The sequence below is a fragment of the Heterodontus francisci genome, chromosome 7 (assembly GCF_036365525.1).
Source record: "Heterodontus francisci isolate sHetFra1 chromosome 7, sHetFra1.hap1, whole genome shotgun sequence".
Lineage (NCBI taxonomy): Eukaryota > Metazoa > Chordata > Chondrichthyes > Heterodontiformes > Heterodontidae > Heterodontus > Heterodontus francisci.
The window spans coordinates 76359756-76374998 of NC_090377.1; the positions used below are offsets into that span (position 1 = coordinate 76359756).

Sequence of the window (15243 nt, forward strand, 5' to 3'; positions counted from 1 at the left end):
CACACTCAATTGCACAATGGAGAAGACACGTTGGAGAAGAATGATGTGGTTGAGCATGTTAACGGCTGCAGAGTAGTTAAGGTAGACAATGGACCATAAAACAGCTGGAAGCATGTTGGCAGAGAGCAGCAGAAGCAAACTAATGGGGTAAAAATACAGTAAAGAACACTGAATCACATTTCTTTTCAGACCAGCTGTTTAAAACTGCAACTTTTAAACAGTTGAAGTACATTGGGAGTTTTACCACTGCACTTCTCTTTGGTTTTTTTGGTTTTATTTTAAAGTACTATAAAACTAATGATGCACTAATATAATTTTTTTTTACTCAGGAAAGATGATTTAAATTTCCAAATCAATCTCAAACTTCTGGAGATAAAAAAGTGACTTTTTATATTCATCATTATATTATGCACAGACAGAAGGATGGATAATTATAGATTGTTAAAAAATGAATTGTGTTGAACACAACATGGAACAGAATATAGTTTCAAGAGGACACCCATATTTTAAAGTGTAACAGATTTTCTTCAGAGAAGATTAACGTTATTTACATTGTCCTGCAGTTGTTTAATAATTAAAATGATCCAAACTACAACCACAGTCACTTTCAACCAACAACCTCGGTGCACAATGGCTGATTTCAAATTCTGTTTATCAATAAGATTATGGCTATCCTATGTAAATTAAAAGGAAAATCAAATTAAATATCAGCTTTTAGAAAGCCAAGAAAAGGGCCAGTGCAATTTTAAGTGCTGAAATGTTTTGCATCATTAATCTGTAATCCAACATAACAATAAAGCTTGAATTTCAGAGCATGGAAGGTTAAATTCTGCTATACAAGTAGTTTTTGGCAGGTGGCAGCACTAGTACTAAGAGCATGTAAACCCAATATTTTCAAAAACCACTTAAACATACAGCTGGCATTTTGAAATAAAAATGTTATCCTTTTACACACTTAAAAACAGTTTATTGACATGTTCTTCTTAGATAAATTATTTATTCTCTCAGAGAACTTATTCATGCAAATTGCACAAAGAGGAAGAAAACACCTCAAGCTACCTCTAGAAATGGAAGCTTGCAATCAGGAAGATAAAGACACAACTTTTGTCTACAGATACAGTCTGCAAAAGGGTTATGAAATTGATTCTGTTGAATAGTGTAACTGATATCTATCACAAAGTTTTAATCAACCACTACATGTTGAGAAGTTTCCTTCAAAAGTCCCAAGCAATTCTATCAAACATCCCGTCTCAGTTCCTAGTTTCTAACCTGGCAAATTACACAATTATAAACTAGAAGACCTGTAAAGCTGACCTGACCATTCCATGTCCTGTTAATTTTGCTACACACAATTCCTTGTGGCAGCACAATGTGCACATATCTGTAGACATATTTACACGTATGAAGACATCTTTGAACTCGTGATGTTCTGTTGTCGGAATACATCTTTCTTCCACCTTTTATTTTCTTTATATCTGTGATGTCAATGCCTAAGATTCTAGTAGTTTTTTTCTGCTTCTCCTGTTTCAAACTATATCTCTGAGTATGAGCAAGAAGTCACTACAGTGTTGATGGCACATTTAGTAAAATCAATTATTTCACAAAAGTTTTGATGAGAAATAAGGTAATATACAATCAATCTCATCAGTAACAATCAAACTGCACATGGAATGTTAATCATCAATATTAATTATTTGTATACACAATCATTTTAAATAGGATTCCACCAAAAGTCAGTGTGACATTTAACGGCAACATTCACAGAACTGTTGGTCTAAACCATAGACCACTGCTATATGCGTCATTCATCATGATACCCAACATAGTTTCTAAGCTTTTCAGGAAAAAGATAAGAGAAAATTACTAAATGCAATGACTACACCTTATTAAAAATGACATAACAGAAGAATAATAAAACAAAATTACTAACAATAATGAACATTCTTTCAATCATTCATTCCCATCACAATGTGCAAATTAGAAAAGGCAAAGAGAATAAATGTAGTGTTCGATCTGAAAACAAAATCTCAGTGCGAGTTCAGGGTCAAAAATTTATAAAATAATAATTACTCATTTAGATGGGAAATAGATTTTGTTGAACTACTTAATATGTTTGTTAGCATTTTACTTTAGAATTAAAAACATCCATTTGAAGAGAAACATTGGAAATTTCACTTGCTCCAAGGTTAAGTCTGCCCGTCACAAATTGGAGGCTGGATTTTTCTTGCATCTCTGGATAGCCGGTCATGACCAGGTGAACAGTAGCACAGGTCAAGTTAGCCCATGTGGAGCTTCGGTATGAATACAATTTGATAGTTCTTTCACAGTCTCAGGAGAGTCACCTTTTAAAGTCATTCCACTGTTCACAAAAACTCTTTTGTCCCTACTCCACAGCCATAAGGACAGACAGAAAATACAACTTAAATATTGTTTTAGTTGCAGAAAGTAGAAAATACCAAATGCATTGTGGACCAAAGAGCAATGGCTAAAAGATCTGTTTTCAAGGCTGAAGTTAAGTGTTCAATTTGTTTACACTGCTTTAGTCACATCTGAAATACAACTAATAAAAGCAACTAAATTTGGAGTATAGAATTTGTTTTTGGAGATTTGGTCCTCCCAGTTCCCAAACTTCCATTTGACAGTCACTGTTGAAACAATATCTGTGAATTTCTGAAATGCAAATATTATCGAATCAACTTCCTGAAGGTTGAGACTGAGACGAAGGAGCAACGGCAACATGAGACTGGACAGGTGGGTTCATCTCCGAACTCTGGTCTGCCATCTGGGTAAGGACTGAAGTAGCAACAACCTCTGCCATAGCCGTTGAACTTATGCCATTTGAGGTGCTGATGGAACTGTGTTGGATGACTTGGGTTTGGGGGCTGCTAGGTAGTGGGCTGTCTATAGAATTCTCATCCTTTTCTGCATCTGCTAGAAAACAAATTGGAGACTTAGTTATGTAGAAACGTATGAAAGAACTGTTTGTATTAAAACTGACAGTAAATAGTTTGCACTGTTTCTGTACTTTGCAACACTAATTATAAATAGGGATTTTCATCTGTAACTTAAAAAATTGTAATTTTATTGCCACGAAGTATTGCCACAAGTGGGTTGCGGGGTGGGGGGGCTGGCGGTGGGGTGCCCCATCATAGGCTAATGACGGCCTTCCCGCCCAGAGGCCAATTGAGGCCCTTGTAAAACTAGGCACCCTCCCTGCGGGATTGGAGTGTGGGGGGTGGGGGGGGGGGAGTCCTTCCTTCGTGGGTAATTTGTGGCCCACAGAGGACCCACGACGAGAGACTTGGCTCCAGCACAAAATCCAGTCTGATTTGTGCAGCACATTTATTGCTATACTCAAAACATAAATATTAAAATAGCACATTGAATGAAACAGTTGCCTAAACAAATATTCAAATAATCAACATGAGAAGTATTTCAGCATTTATTTCAGGACTAACATTATTTAGTTTTGACCACTGCTGTCTTATTGTAGTATTATACTTATGACATTAGTGACAACACATAAGCTAAATTGTCCTTCCAACTTAATACTTTGCAGAGCAGGCTCGAGGGGCCAAATGGCCTACTCCTGCTCCTATTTCTTATAGAAAAGTGAAACTATACCGAAAATCTGGCAACAAATGAAATGCCACCTTTCTGCTGTCCTCTGTTAAGCAAAGAAAAGTGTCCTTCATATCAGAGGGCATAGTAGGTTTCCTGTGTTTAATGTGATAAACAACACAGCACACTATGCCATTACATCTGAGAGATCTTTGAAATGCTGCCTCAGGGTAGCAATGTAATTTAAGCGGTAAAGCTCACTTCCTAAATAGAACAGTTGCTTGTCACTTGAATCTACCCGATTAAATTAGGAAACATTTAGTCAGTTCCCAATTGGTTCACATGTGGCATTCCACTGGAGATGGAGGATATAACTATAGGTCGTTAGCAGCAAGTTGTAGACAAGTCAGAAAGAAGGACTATCCAAATTACCAAACGAAGGTGGGTGCATGGTGTAGGGGACCTCAAATGCAAAAAGTTTATTGATTTTTTTTAAATGAAAGAAAACTTGCTTTGACAAGAAAATTATATTCAAATCGAGGATCATCAGTACATGAATAAAGTACTGAAAACCTTTTATTTATGGCATAGATTTCTTCATCTGAGGCTCACCTGCCAACTACTTGCAGCGATGGATGATTACTGTACCTGATTCTAATGATGCACACACAGGAGAATAAGCACTGTTTAGAGTCTAAATGCCACCAGCTGTTCTACAGTTGTAGAGAATTAATTGGATCCAGATTTAAAACTAAAATCCTATACCATATCTGACTCATAATTCAACTAATGACACGCTTCTCTTGTAAGCTAAATTAATATTTTCATGAAAACCAAAAGTGCTTAATGCAAGCCAAAAAGCAGATTAATAAAAATGTCTTCCGGATAATGTTTTGCAATACATCAAATATTCAAATAAAAATCTGAAAGTTTTGAATTTATGATGGTTAAAGAATATATCTAAGGCACCCTAATGTGTTTTTTATAATTTGGAACCTAATATTATTCACACTGTAGGTGATTACAGCATAATGCATAGGCATAAACATGTAATGAACCCATAATTCAGTTAAATCCAGTCTCTATATATTTTTATGGTTTTACATTGTCGTCATTGCTATTGCAGTTTGGCAAATATCTGAAGATGAAAGTAAAATATATATTTTTTGTATATATATATATATATATATGTATATATATTTTGAACATTTCAGTCTTTGGAGTTGAAGTCTGAACATTATGCTGCCCATCAGGAAGACAGAGTTTAGATTTAAGGAAAAATATGTGCACAGTATGCATGCCAGTGCAAGGCACTATCCGCATCAATAAGAAAACACATGCAGAGCTGTCAGGTTGTAGCTATGACTGACTAATCTCCATAGCAATCACTGTCAATAGCAAAGGTCTGCAGTTTTCTTGTATAATGTACCTTCAGGCTACAGTGTAAATCCACAAAGCACTCAAATGATTGCAGATCAAAGGACTCGGAGTTATGCTCCAGACCTAATAAAATTTATGCATAAAATCGAGATACATGGACCGCTTTCTCATTTTGTTGCTTTTTGAATCAACCCTCGGTGGAATAAAAGAACTTTTCGGTTCCCTATTTTTAGTTTTGAATTTTTCATTACACATATGTTTACCACAAATATGTATTAATGAAATCAAACAAGATCAGATTACATTTATACACATCTTTCTGTGGCAAAACGGAAATTTCAATCCTGTTGTGGTTGAAAATGTTTTTCAAAGGTCAAGGAATATGGCTTGTCTTGAGATGATTAACTTGGCACTGCCATTTGTAATTCCTTTTTATATTCATTCTGGGGATGAGTATTGCTAGAAAGGTTAGCATTTTTGCCCATCCCTAGTTGCCCATGATAAGGTGGTTTGATTCTTCTTCTTGGTCCGCTGCAGTACATATGGTGAAAGTACTCCCCAGCTTGTACACACTACTGAGTCAGCGGCGCTTGAGATGGCTTGGCCATGTGGGCCGCATGGAAGATGGCAGGATCCCCAAAGACACATTGTACAGCGAGCTCGCCACTGGTATCAGACCCACCGGCCGTCCACGTCTCCGCTTTAAAGACGTTTGCAAACGCGACATGAAATCCTGTGACATTGATCACAAGTTGTGGGAGTCAGTTGCCAGCGTTCGCCAGAGCTGGCGGGCAGCCATAAAGACGGGGCTAAAACGTGGCGAGTCGAAGAGACTTAGTAGTTGGCAGGAAAAAAGACAGAGGCGCAAGGGGAGAGCCAACTGTGCAACAGCCCCGACAAACAAATTTCTCTGCAGCACCTGTGGAAGAGCCCGTCACTCTAGAATTGGCCTTTATAGCCACTCCAGGCGCTGCTTCACAAACCACTGACCACCTCCAGGCGCGTATCCATTGTCTCTCGAGATAAGGAGGCCCAAAAGAAAAAAAAAAGACTCCCACTGTGTAGCAGGTACAGAGTTTTGGGATTTTGACCCAGCTGCCACGGAGGGATGACGATATATGATCAAGTCGGAATGGTGTGCGAGAGGGTGGGAAACTTGGGAGGTGATGGTGTTCCCATGCACATGCTGCCCTTGTCCTTCTAGGTGGTGGAGGTCACAGATTTGGGAGAAGCTAACAAAGAAGCCTTGGCGAATTGCTGCAATGCATCCTGAAGATAGGTTACACTGCAGCTAAGATATGCTGGAGGAAGATGATGTTTAAGATAGTGGATGGGCTGCTGACAAAGCAGACTGCTTTGTCTGAATGTTATCGAGCTTCTTAAGTGCTGTTGCAACCAGACAAGTGGAGAATATTCCATCATACTTATAACTTGTAGGTGGTGGAGAGGCTTTGAGAAGTCAGGAGGTGAACCAGTCAACAACTTGTACTTATATAGCACCTTCAACATAATAAAATATCCTAAGGCGCTTCACAGGAGCGTTATCAAACAAAATTTGACACTGAGCCACATTAAGAGATATTAGGGCAGGTGACCAAAAGCTTGGTCAAAGAGGTAGATTTTAAGCAGCGTCTTAAAGAAGGAAAGAAAGTTAGAGAGGCGGAGGGAATTCCTTAGCTCAGGGCCTTAGAAACTGAAGGCACAGCCACCAATGATGGAGTGATTAAAATTCTCATCTCGGGGTCAAGTACGATGCTAACGTTTGCAAACAGTCTGGTTCTGCCTCAGACAGGGAGAGGGAAGGAGTCAGTGGTTAGGAAATGGAGTTTGTGGTGGGACGCAAAGACAATGGCTTCGGTCTTCCCACTATTTAGCCGGAGGAAATTTCTGCTCATTCAGTACTGGTGGCGGACCAGTAATTTGACAAGTTGGAGACAGTGGACAAATTGAGAGAGGTGGTGGTGAAACAGAGCTTGGTTTTGTTAGCATACATGTGGAAATTGCTGAGTTTTCGATGATGTCATTAAGGAGCAGCATGTAGATGAGAAATAGGAGTGAGCCAAGGATAAATGTTTGGCAGACACCAGAGAAAAAGGTGCAGGAGTGGGAAGAGAAGCCATTGCAAGAGATACTCTGGCAACGATTAGATAGATGAGAATGGAACTAGGTGTGTGCAGCCCCACTCAGCTAAATGAGTGGAGAGGTGTTGGAGGAAGATAGTGTGGTCAACCATGTAAAAGGTTGCAGATGGGGAAAGAAGGACGAGGGGATATAGCTTACCTTTGCCATAGTCATATATAGGATGTCAATTGTGACTTTGATAAAAGCCTTTTCAGTACTGTTGCAAGGGCAGAAACCTGATTGGAGGAATTCAAACATGGCGTTCAGAGAGAGGTGGTCATGGATTTGGGAGCTGGCATCATGTTCAAGGACTTTGGAAACGAAAGGGGGATTGGAGATATGGAGGTAGTTTGCAAGGATGGAGGGGTCAAGGGTTGGTTTTTTGAGGTCGATTTGAAGGAGAGGGGGACAGTATCAGAGGAGAGGAAACGTTAATAATAACAGCTAACATGGGAACCAGGAAGGGAAGTTGGATGGTCAGCAGTTTTGTGGGAATAGGGACGAGGGAGCAGGAGATGGGTTGCATGGACAAGGTGTGCTCGGAGACAACATGAGGGGAGATATGAGAAAAATTAGAGAAAGATGCAAGCTCAGGGCCCAGCCTCTCTTCTGTTCTCGTAGCCACGGCAATTATGTGGCTGGTGCAGTTGAGTTTCTGGTCAATTGGGATCCTAAGATGCTGATGGCAGAAGATTCAGTAATGGTAATGCCATTGAATGTCAAGGGAAGTTGGTTCCACTTTCTTGTTATGGAGATGGTCATTTCCTGGCACTAATGCAGCGCAGATGTTACTTGCGACTTATCAGTGCAAGCCCAGATGTTGTTCAGGTCTTGCGGGCACAACTGCTTCATTATCTGAGGAATTCGAATGGAACTGAACACTGTGCAATCACCAGCAAACCGCCCCATTTCTGACCTTGATGGTGGGAAGGTCATTGATGAAGCAGCTGTAGGTGTTGGGCCTAGGACACTACCTTGAGGAACTCCTGCAGCGATGTTCTGCGACTGAGATGATTGGCCTCCAAAAACCACAACCATCTCTTCCTTCATGCTAGGTATGACTCCAGTGACTGGAGCATTTTCCCCAGATCTCCACTGACTTCAGTTTTACTGTGGTTCATTGGTGCCACATTCATACTCAGGGATGGTATTGGAGGAGTCTGAGATATTGGCTGATAAGCATGATTCTGAATATGATTATGCCAGACTGTTGCTTGATTAGTCTGTAGGACAGTTCTCCCAATTTTGGCACAAATCCTCAGATGTTAGTGAGGAGATCTTTGCAGGGTCAACTGGTCAATGTGTGCCTTTGTCGTGTCCTAATATGATACTAGGTTGCAGCTGAGTGGTCGCTCCAGTTTTACTCTTCTTGTTCATTTTGTAGTGGTTTGATACAACTCATGGTGTCTTACTAGGCAGAAGACAGTTAAGTGTCAATCACGATGATGTGGGGCTGGATTGCTGTATAGACCAGATTGGGTACAAACGATTTTGACAATAAATAACACTAGTGAACCACAAATAAAAGCAAAATACTGCAGATACTGGAAATCTGAAATAGAAACATAAAATGCTGAGAATGCTCAGCAGGTCTGGCAGTGGAGAGAGAAACAAAAAGTTTTAGGTCGATGAACTTTCGTCAGATGACCTGAAACGTTAAATCTGTTAATTTTTCATTCTGTTTCTCTCTCCACAGATGTTGCCAGACCTAGTGAGTATTTCCAGCATTTTATGTTTTTATTTTACATTAGTGAACCAGTTGAGTTTATGCTTCATGGTCACTTTTACTGATACCAGCTTTTTATTCTAAATTTATTGATTTTTTAAAAATTGAATTTTAATTCATAAACTGCTATGCTAGGATTTGAACGCTCACTCTCTGGGCAATATTTTATGCTCTCCCCTGTGGAGAGTTTGGAGGTGGGGAAGGCATTTAACCGGTCAAGATGTGGCAGGTGGGGACCTCGCCACCTTACCGCCTCCACTCCGATTAAGTCCATGGGGGGAAGGCCCGTGGACGGCCTTCCCGCACCACCACCAATTGAGGCCCTTAAGGGGCAATTAATGCCCAATTAAGGGCCTCTTCCCACCACCCCTGGTATTATCCCTGTGGCAGGCGGGAATGTCACCATGCGGAGCGCACAACATACATCCCATGAGGGGTTGCTTGTGGTCTCTGTGGGGGGGGGGGGGGGGGGGGTGGGTGTCCCTCGTTCAAAGGCACTTAGTGTCTGATTGAGGGACCCGGTATTGGGAAGTGGGGGAGGGGAACCTGCTGAGAGTTACCCTCCTGCCCCTGCTGCTAAACCCCCACACACATCCCTTCCCTCCAATCCCCACCCCGTGAAACCACTTCCGCCATTACTTACCTCTGGCCTGGGTGGCTCTGCAATCCTGGGTCCCCCATGGGTGTTTTTCAGCAACAGCCATCGCATCCTCAGTGGCACTGCCAAGCAAAAGAGTCTCGGCGGGCGGGGCTTCCCACTTCCAGGGTCCTGATCCTGGGAAGGACAGACGAATTAGGAGCAGGAGTAGACCACTCAGCCCCTTGAGCCTGCTCCGCCATTCAACAAGATCATGGATGATCTGACTGTAACCTCAACTCCACATTCCTGCCTACCCCCAATAACCTTTCACCCGCTGGTGGTCTGTTAATTGCCTGACTGGCTCGTCATACGGTGGGCCTTCCCCAAAGGAGGCAATGCGGGTCTCTCGCCAGCTCTCCAGCCGGCAGGCGAGACCTCCATCGCCTCTATAAAATTCCCCTTTTTGGATTATTAGTCCAGGCCCTGGCTCACTTGTACCAGTGTATGCAAAAGCGAAAAAGCTTTCTCACTCCATTAAATTCACTGTCACTTATAGGTTTATACAGGTTTATCATAACTTCCTTGTTCCTGTACTCTATGAAGACCAGGATCCCGTACGCTTTACTAACCTGTTACAGTCAAGTGAGGGGGGTGGTCGAAAGGTTTCATGGAGTCATCGAAGGTTTATGGCATAGAAAGAGGCCACTTGGCCCATTGTGTGTGTGCCAGCCGAAAAACTTTCCACCCATTCTAATCCCAACTTTCAGCATTTGGTCCATAGCCCTGCAGATTACGGCACTTGAGCTGCATATCCAGACTCCTTTTCAACGAGTTGAGGGTTTCTGCCTCAACTACCCTTTCAGGCAGTGAGTTCCGGACCCCCACCACCCTCTGGGTAAAAAAGCATTTCCTCATCTCCCCTCTAATGTTTCTACCAATTACATTAAATCTATGCCCTTTAGTCACTGACCTTTCTGCTAAGGTGAATAGGCCATTCAACTTCACTCTATCCAGGCCCCTCAAAACTTTGTACATTTCAATCAGATCTCCCTTCAGCCTTCTCAGTTCCAAGGAGAACAACACCAGCCTATCCAATCTTTCCTCATAGCTGCATTTTTCCAGTCCCAGCAACATCCTCGTAAATCTCCATTGTACCCTCTCTAGTGCAATTATATCCTTTCTGTAATGAGGTGACCAGAACTGCACACAGTACTCAAGTTGTGGCCTAACCAATGATTTATACAATTCCAGCATAACCTCCATGCTCTTATATTCCATACCTCGGTTAATAAAGGAAAGGATTTGTTATGACCAGGTGAGAAAGGTATCTAGGGGTCTCTTTCAGCCTTCACCTGGTCTTATTGTAACAGTGTTTTAATTTTTAAACACACTGAGTTTTGAGCTCCCCCTTGGTGAATCCTTGTTCACCGCTTTCCAATTATAAGGCAAAGAAATGAGCACACCAGGTTTTCTTAGGTTTAAAGAAGAAAAGTGAAATTTATTAAAACAAACTCTAACTCGGTTAACACCTACGGATACACGCTGTGCACCACACTAGCATGCATACGCAATACGCCCATGCAAATAGAGACAGAAAAGAGCAGAAGAAAAAATAAAGTAGAGAGGTTTGAGGCAATATCAGAAGAGTTTCTTGTTACTGTGCTTCGAGCTCACTGTAGTCCTTTTGTAGGTAGTCTTGCTTTTCTTTGGGGCCCAGTGTTCTTCTCAAACCTTGTTCACTGTGGGAGACTTTTCTCTCTTGGGGTTCATGTGTCTTCAAAGGGTCTTCAGTTCCGTGAGAAAGAGATGGGAGCAGACAGGAGAGAGATCTTTTCAGTCTAGGAGCAAACAGCTTTCTGAGTTTTAAAACTCTCTGGCAAGTTCAAATTCAAAAAACTCCAACTGCCAGTTGTCATGTGACTAAACTGGTCTAACCAGGTCTTCTGTGTATTGGGAAAGCAGGGACTGGCTCCTTTGTTCCAACACGGTCTGCTGGTTTGCAGAAAAGGTCTTTCCGGCAAGGGGCTTGGAAATTCCTTGTGATAGGCCGTCTTTTTTTCCCAGCAGCAATTTTAAGTTTAATGTCCATGTGGCGAAATTAAGGTGCCTCATTCTTGGCAGGCGGGGCCTGCATGATAGATTCCATATGCCTTTTTAATTGCCTTATCAATCTGTCCTGCTACCTTCAGGGATCTATGGACATTTATTCCAAGGTCCCTCACTTCCTCTACACTTCTCAGTATTTTCCCATTAATCGTGTATTCCTTTGCCTTGTTTGACCTCCCCAAACTCATCACCTCACACTTCTTCGGGTTGAATTCCATTTGCCACTTTGCAGCCCACTATCTTCCTCGCTATCTACCACAAGGCCAATCTTTGTGTCATCTGCAAACTTCTTGATCACGGCCCCCCCACATTTCCGTCCAAATCGTTAATACATACCACAAAAAGCAGGGGACCCAGTACTGAGCCCTGCGGAACACCACTGGAAATAGCCCCTCAGTCGCAAAAATACCCACCAATAATTACCCTTTGTTTCTTGCCACTGAGCCAATTTTGTATCCACCTTGCTGCATTTCCTTGGATCCCTTGGGATTTTATTTTTTTAACCAGTCTGCCTTCTGGGACCTTGTCAAAAGCTTGCTAAAATCCATGTAGACCACATCAACTGCACTACCCTCAACTATCTTCCTTGTTACTTCAAACATTTCGATCAAGTTGGTCAGACAAGATCTTCCCTTAACAAATCCATGCTTTATTAATCTGTGCCTTTCTAAGTGACAGTTTATCCTGTCACTCAGAATAGATTCCAATAATTTGCCCACTACTGAGGTTAGACTGACTGGCCTGTAATTATTTGGTCTACCCCTTGCCCCCCTTTTTAAACAGAGGTACAACGTTTGCTGTCCTCCAATCCTCTGGCACCACACCTGTATCCAGTGAGGACTGGAAAATGACAGTCATTATATGATATAAACTGTAATAAAGTGGCTAAGATGGAAGAGGTAAGTGAGAAATAAGCATTAACATAATAATCTACACAAATTATAATTATAAAAACAATATTATAATATTTGACTGGTTTTTGATTGTGTAAATGATTCAGAAATAAGAACAGGCATCTCATTGCACACTTAAATTCATTTCTCTCACCCATAGGTCAATATTTTAAAGTCCTTATCAACATTTGCAGTCAATATTCTTTTTAAGATATTCACTGATTGGTACAAATCATGGTTCTGAACACAAGATAAGCGTTTTCTTTACTGTAACATGAGAGGCCTAACTTTGTTCTATTCTGACACCCAACAGGAGTTCAATAGTAATTTACTTCATTGCAATCAATGTCATCTGCTGAAAACAATAGCCTTTTCCATTAATCACAAGTGGGGAAGGACCATTTTGTGCCTTGTGCTTGCATTTTGATCAATCATATTTGATATTCTGATCAAATAGCAAATTCAGCAAATAGAACAATTTATATGACAACATTGGGTTGGACATCTCTCAGGCATCATTTGGATCTCAAAATTGGTTTTACGCCTATAAAATGGGCAGTGAGGTCCAATTTCAACCTGATAAGGTGCTATAAAGATGCAAATTTCTTCTTTTAATACAAACCTATTTAGTTACAACTGGAGTATTCACATGTTACTATATTCAACTGTCTTTTAAGTAAAATGTGGGGAAGCACTGCACAAAATGGTTTTATAGTCTGTGGAGACTGTGTGCATTGAAACATGTGTAACATTTTATTCTAATCCTCTGGACCTAGTAAGACTTTTAGCAGTTATCTAAGTGGATCAGTTTAATGCTGCACATTTGCTCACTCTTTAATCAAAATAAATGCAAAGACAAAACAGCCCGTGCTTGACTTAACTCAGGCTTTTCAAAAATTGTCCCATTGAACAATGTGCATCATGAATACGATTAACCAAGTAATATTTTTTAAGAAAAGACAAAAAGAATAGAATTTATCGCAATTAAAGTTAAATTAAGAGACAATTTTCAGACAACATTAAATACAACAACTTTATTCATCACTGGGAGACCAACTGAACACCATACAAAATTTTACATAACACGAATGAATACTCTGATTTACCTACACAGACCACATTTGAAGCTGCACTACAATAACCTTATGGAATTTCTAATATTTAACTTTAAATACCAACTGCACTTCCTTGTTACTGCCAACTTAGTTCATTTCAGCAGTATTTCATTTCAATAGCCTAGGGATATAGGTAATGGAACATTACTCACTGTGATAGCCAGATTTCTTCTGCATGGCTGTTACAGGGCAATCTTTATGAGCCAGAAGTAGCTGCTTCAGCTGAGCCACTTCATTTCTCAGCAGGGTGACTTCATTCTAAGGAACAAAGAAAAACTTTCACAAAAAGCATCGGTATTGCAGCCATCACAAGAGGGGGCAGGCTTTAAACATTCTTATATTTTATAGATAGATAGATCTGGCATCACTCAACTGTAGTACGGTTCAGTACTGAAAACAGGTTTGCTGCTTTACATTAACTAACTTTTTGAAAACTAATGTGGAGTCAAAAGGTTTGCCTACACAAATACTCCAAATCCCCTACATTCCACAGTCAACCTACTCTGAATCTTGTAATATACCCTGAAGGCAGCAGTGTTACCAAAATCCCATGTTTATCTCAAAACTTAATAAAACAAGAGGATTAATGAGCTGCTTTGAACAGAGGAGCGCATAGAACATCCTGTAGTGCTACACCCAGCTTTATAAGATGCTTTTAGTACAAGTCATTCACCAAATAATAAACTACTAAAGCTACGATCAGTGGCCAAAGGTAATATCATGTAATACATGGCTTTGATGAATTAGGGTGCTGTTTACTGGGAAATTGAGCAGATGATGAGTAAAAAATGCATAATTACTGAGCTTAAGATTGATGTTGGACCTGGTGATTTTGTCTCATGTTTATTTACTTCAAATTTAAATTTATTTTGTAGTTCAAATGAATAATTGCAGCACCATCTAAACATAGTAATGTTTATTTTAACCACTTCAATGAGAAAAAACTAACTACCAAGTGCCATGCAGTAGTTAGTGCATGAACAGAAAACACAACTTTCTAAAATATTCACAAGTTCTTTGCAACTCTAAATAAAATTTCAACATAACTCATATTACTCTAATGATTTATTTCAAGCTCGCCAAGTTTTATTTAGCGGTCTGTAAATCTTTAGCTTTTGAGAACATTAACAGAAATTTAGGAATTTTTAAGCATTGCAGATTTTAATGCATGGCTGTATTTTTCTACTAGCAGCTTGTTTTATACTCTATATTATATTAATGATTATTTGTATAGTAGGGTGAGCAGAAGAGAATGAGTTATACTGTGGGTGTGGGCGTGAAAGCTCTGCACTTGCATGTTCAACTGAATGCAGAGTGCAAATTACTAACCTTTTGTACAGTTTGTACTCCAGCTATATTTTGAAAAGAAGGGAAAGGGTAACCAGCTATTTTCAAATGAGAAGATGGAATTATGGTATAGAGGATAACTTAGTTCCAAGCCATTTTGCCACTTGCATTTATACCCAGGTGCAGAAAACGCAAAGCAAGACCACATGTTGGAGGCAAAAGTGGAGTGTGAATGAGAGGGTGGTGGGGAGGGAGGGATAAATATGAACAATTCAACTACAAATAATGCCTAAGATTCAACTGCACTAACAGTGATAATGTGTACATTAAGTACTGTTGGTAAACAGTAACATATAGATATATTTCATCAAGCAATTAGATCTTGATTAGGGTTATAAAAAATATAAAGTCCTTGCAGAATAGTAAATTGTAACAGCTACAAACTAATATCAACCTGGCATGTACAATTAAAAT

At 40.2% G+C, this 15243-nt stretch overlaps 1 protein-coding gene across 5 annotated transcripts in view; it reads right to left on the bottom strand.

Moving 5' to 3' along the window:
• Positions 1 to 628: 628 nt before the first annotated feature.
• The window catches only part of atf2 (activating transcription factor 2), a 149774-nt gene continuing 135159 nt past the window's right edge, over positions 629 to 15243 (bottom strand). For 2 of the 5 annotated variants that reach the window (XM_068035454.1, XM_068035453.1), the window contains 3 exons: positions 13635 to 13740; positions 9432 to 9563; positions 629 to 2931 (listed from right to left, as the gene is read on the bottom strand). In XM_068035454.1, the coding sequence (XP_067891555.1) occupies positions 2693 to 2931; positions 9432 to 9563; positions 13635 to 13740 (477 nt within the window). In that variant the 3' untranslated portion in view covers positions 629 to 2692. The remainder of the gene's footprint in view (positions 2932 to 9431; positions 9564 to 13634; positions 13741 to 15243) is intronic. The other 3 variants (XM_068035455.1, XM_068035457.1, XM_068035456.1) reach the window with 3 other exon arrangements.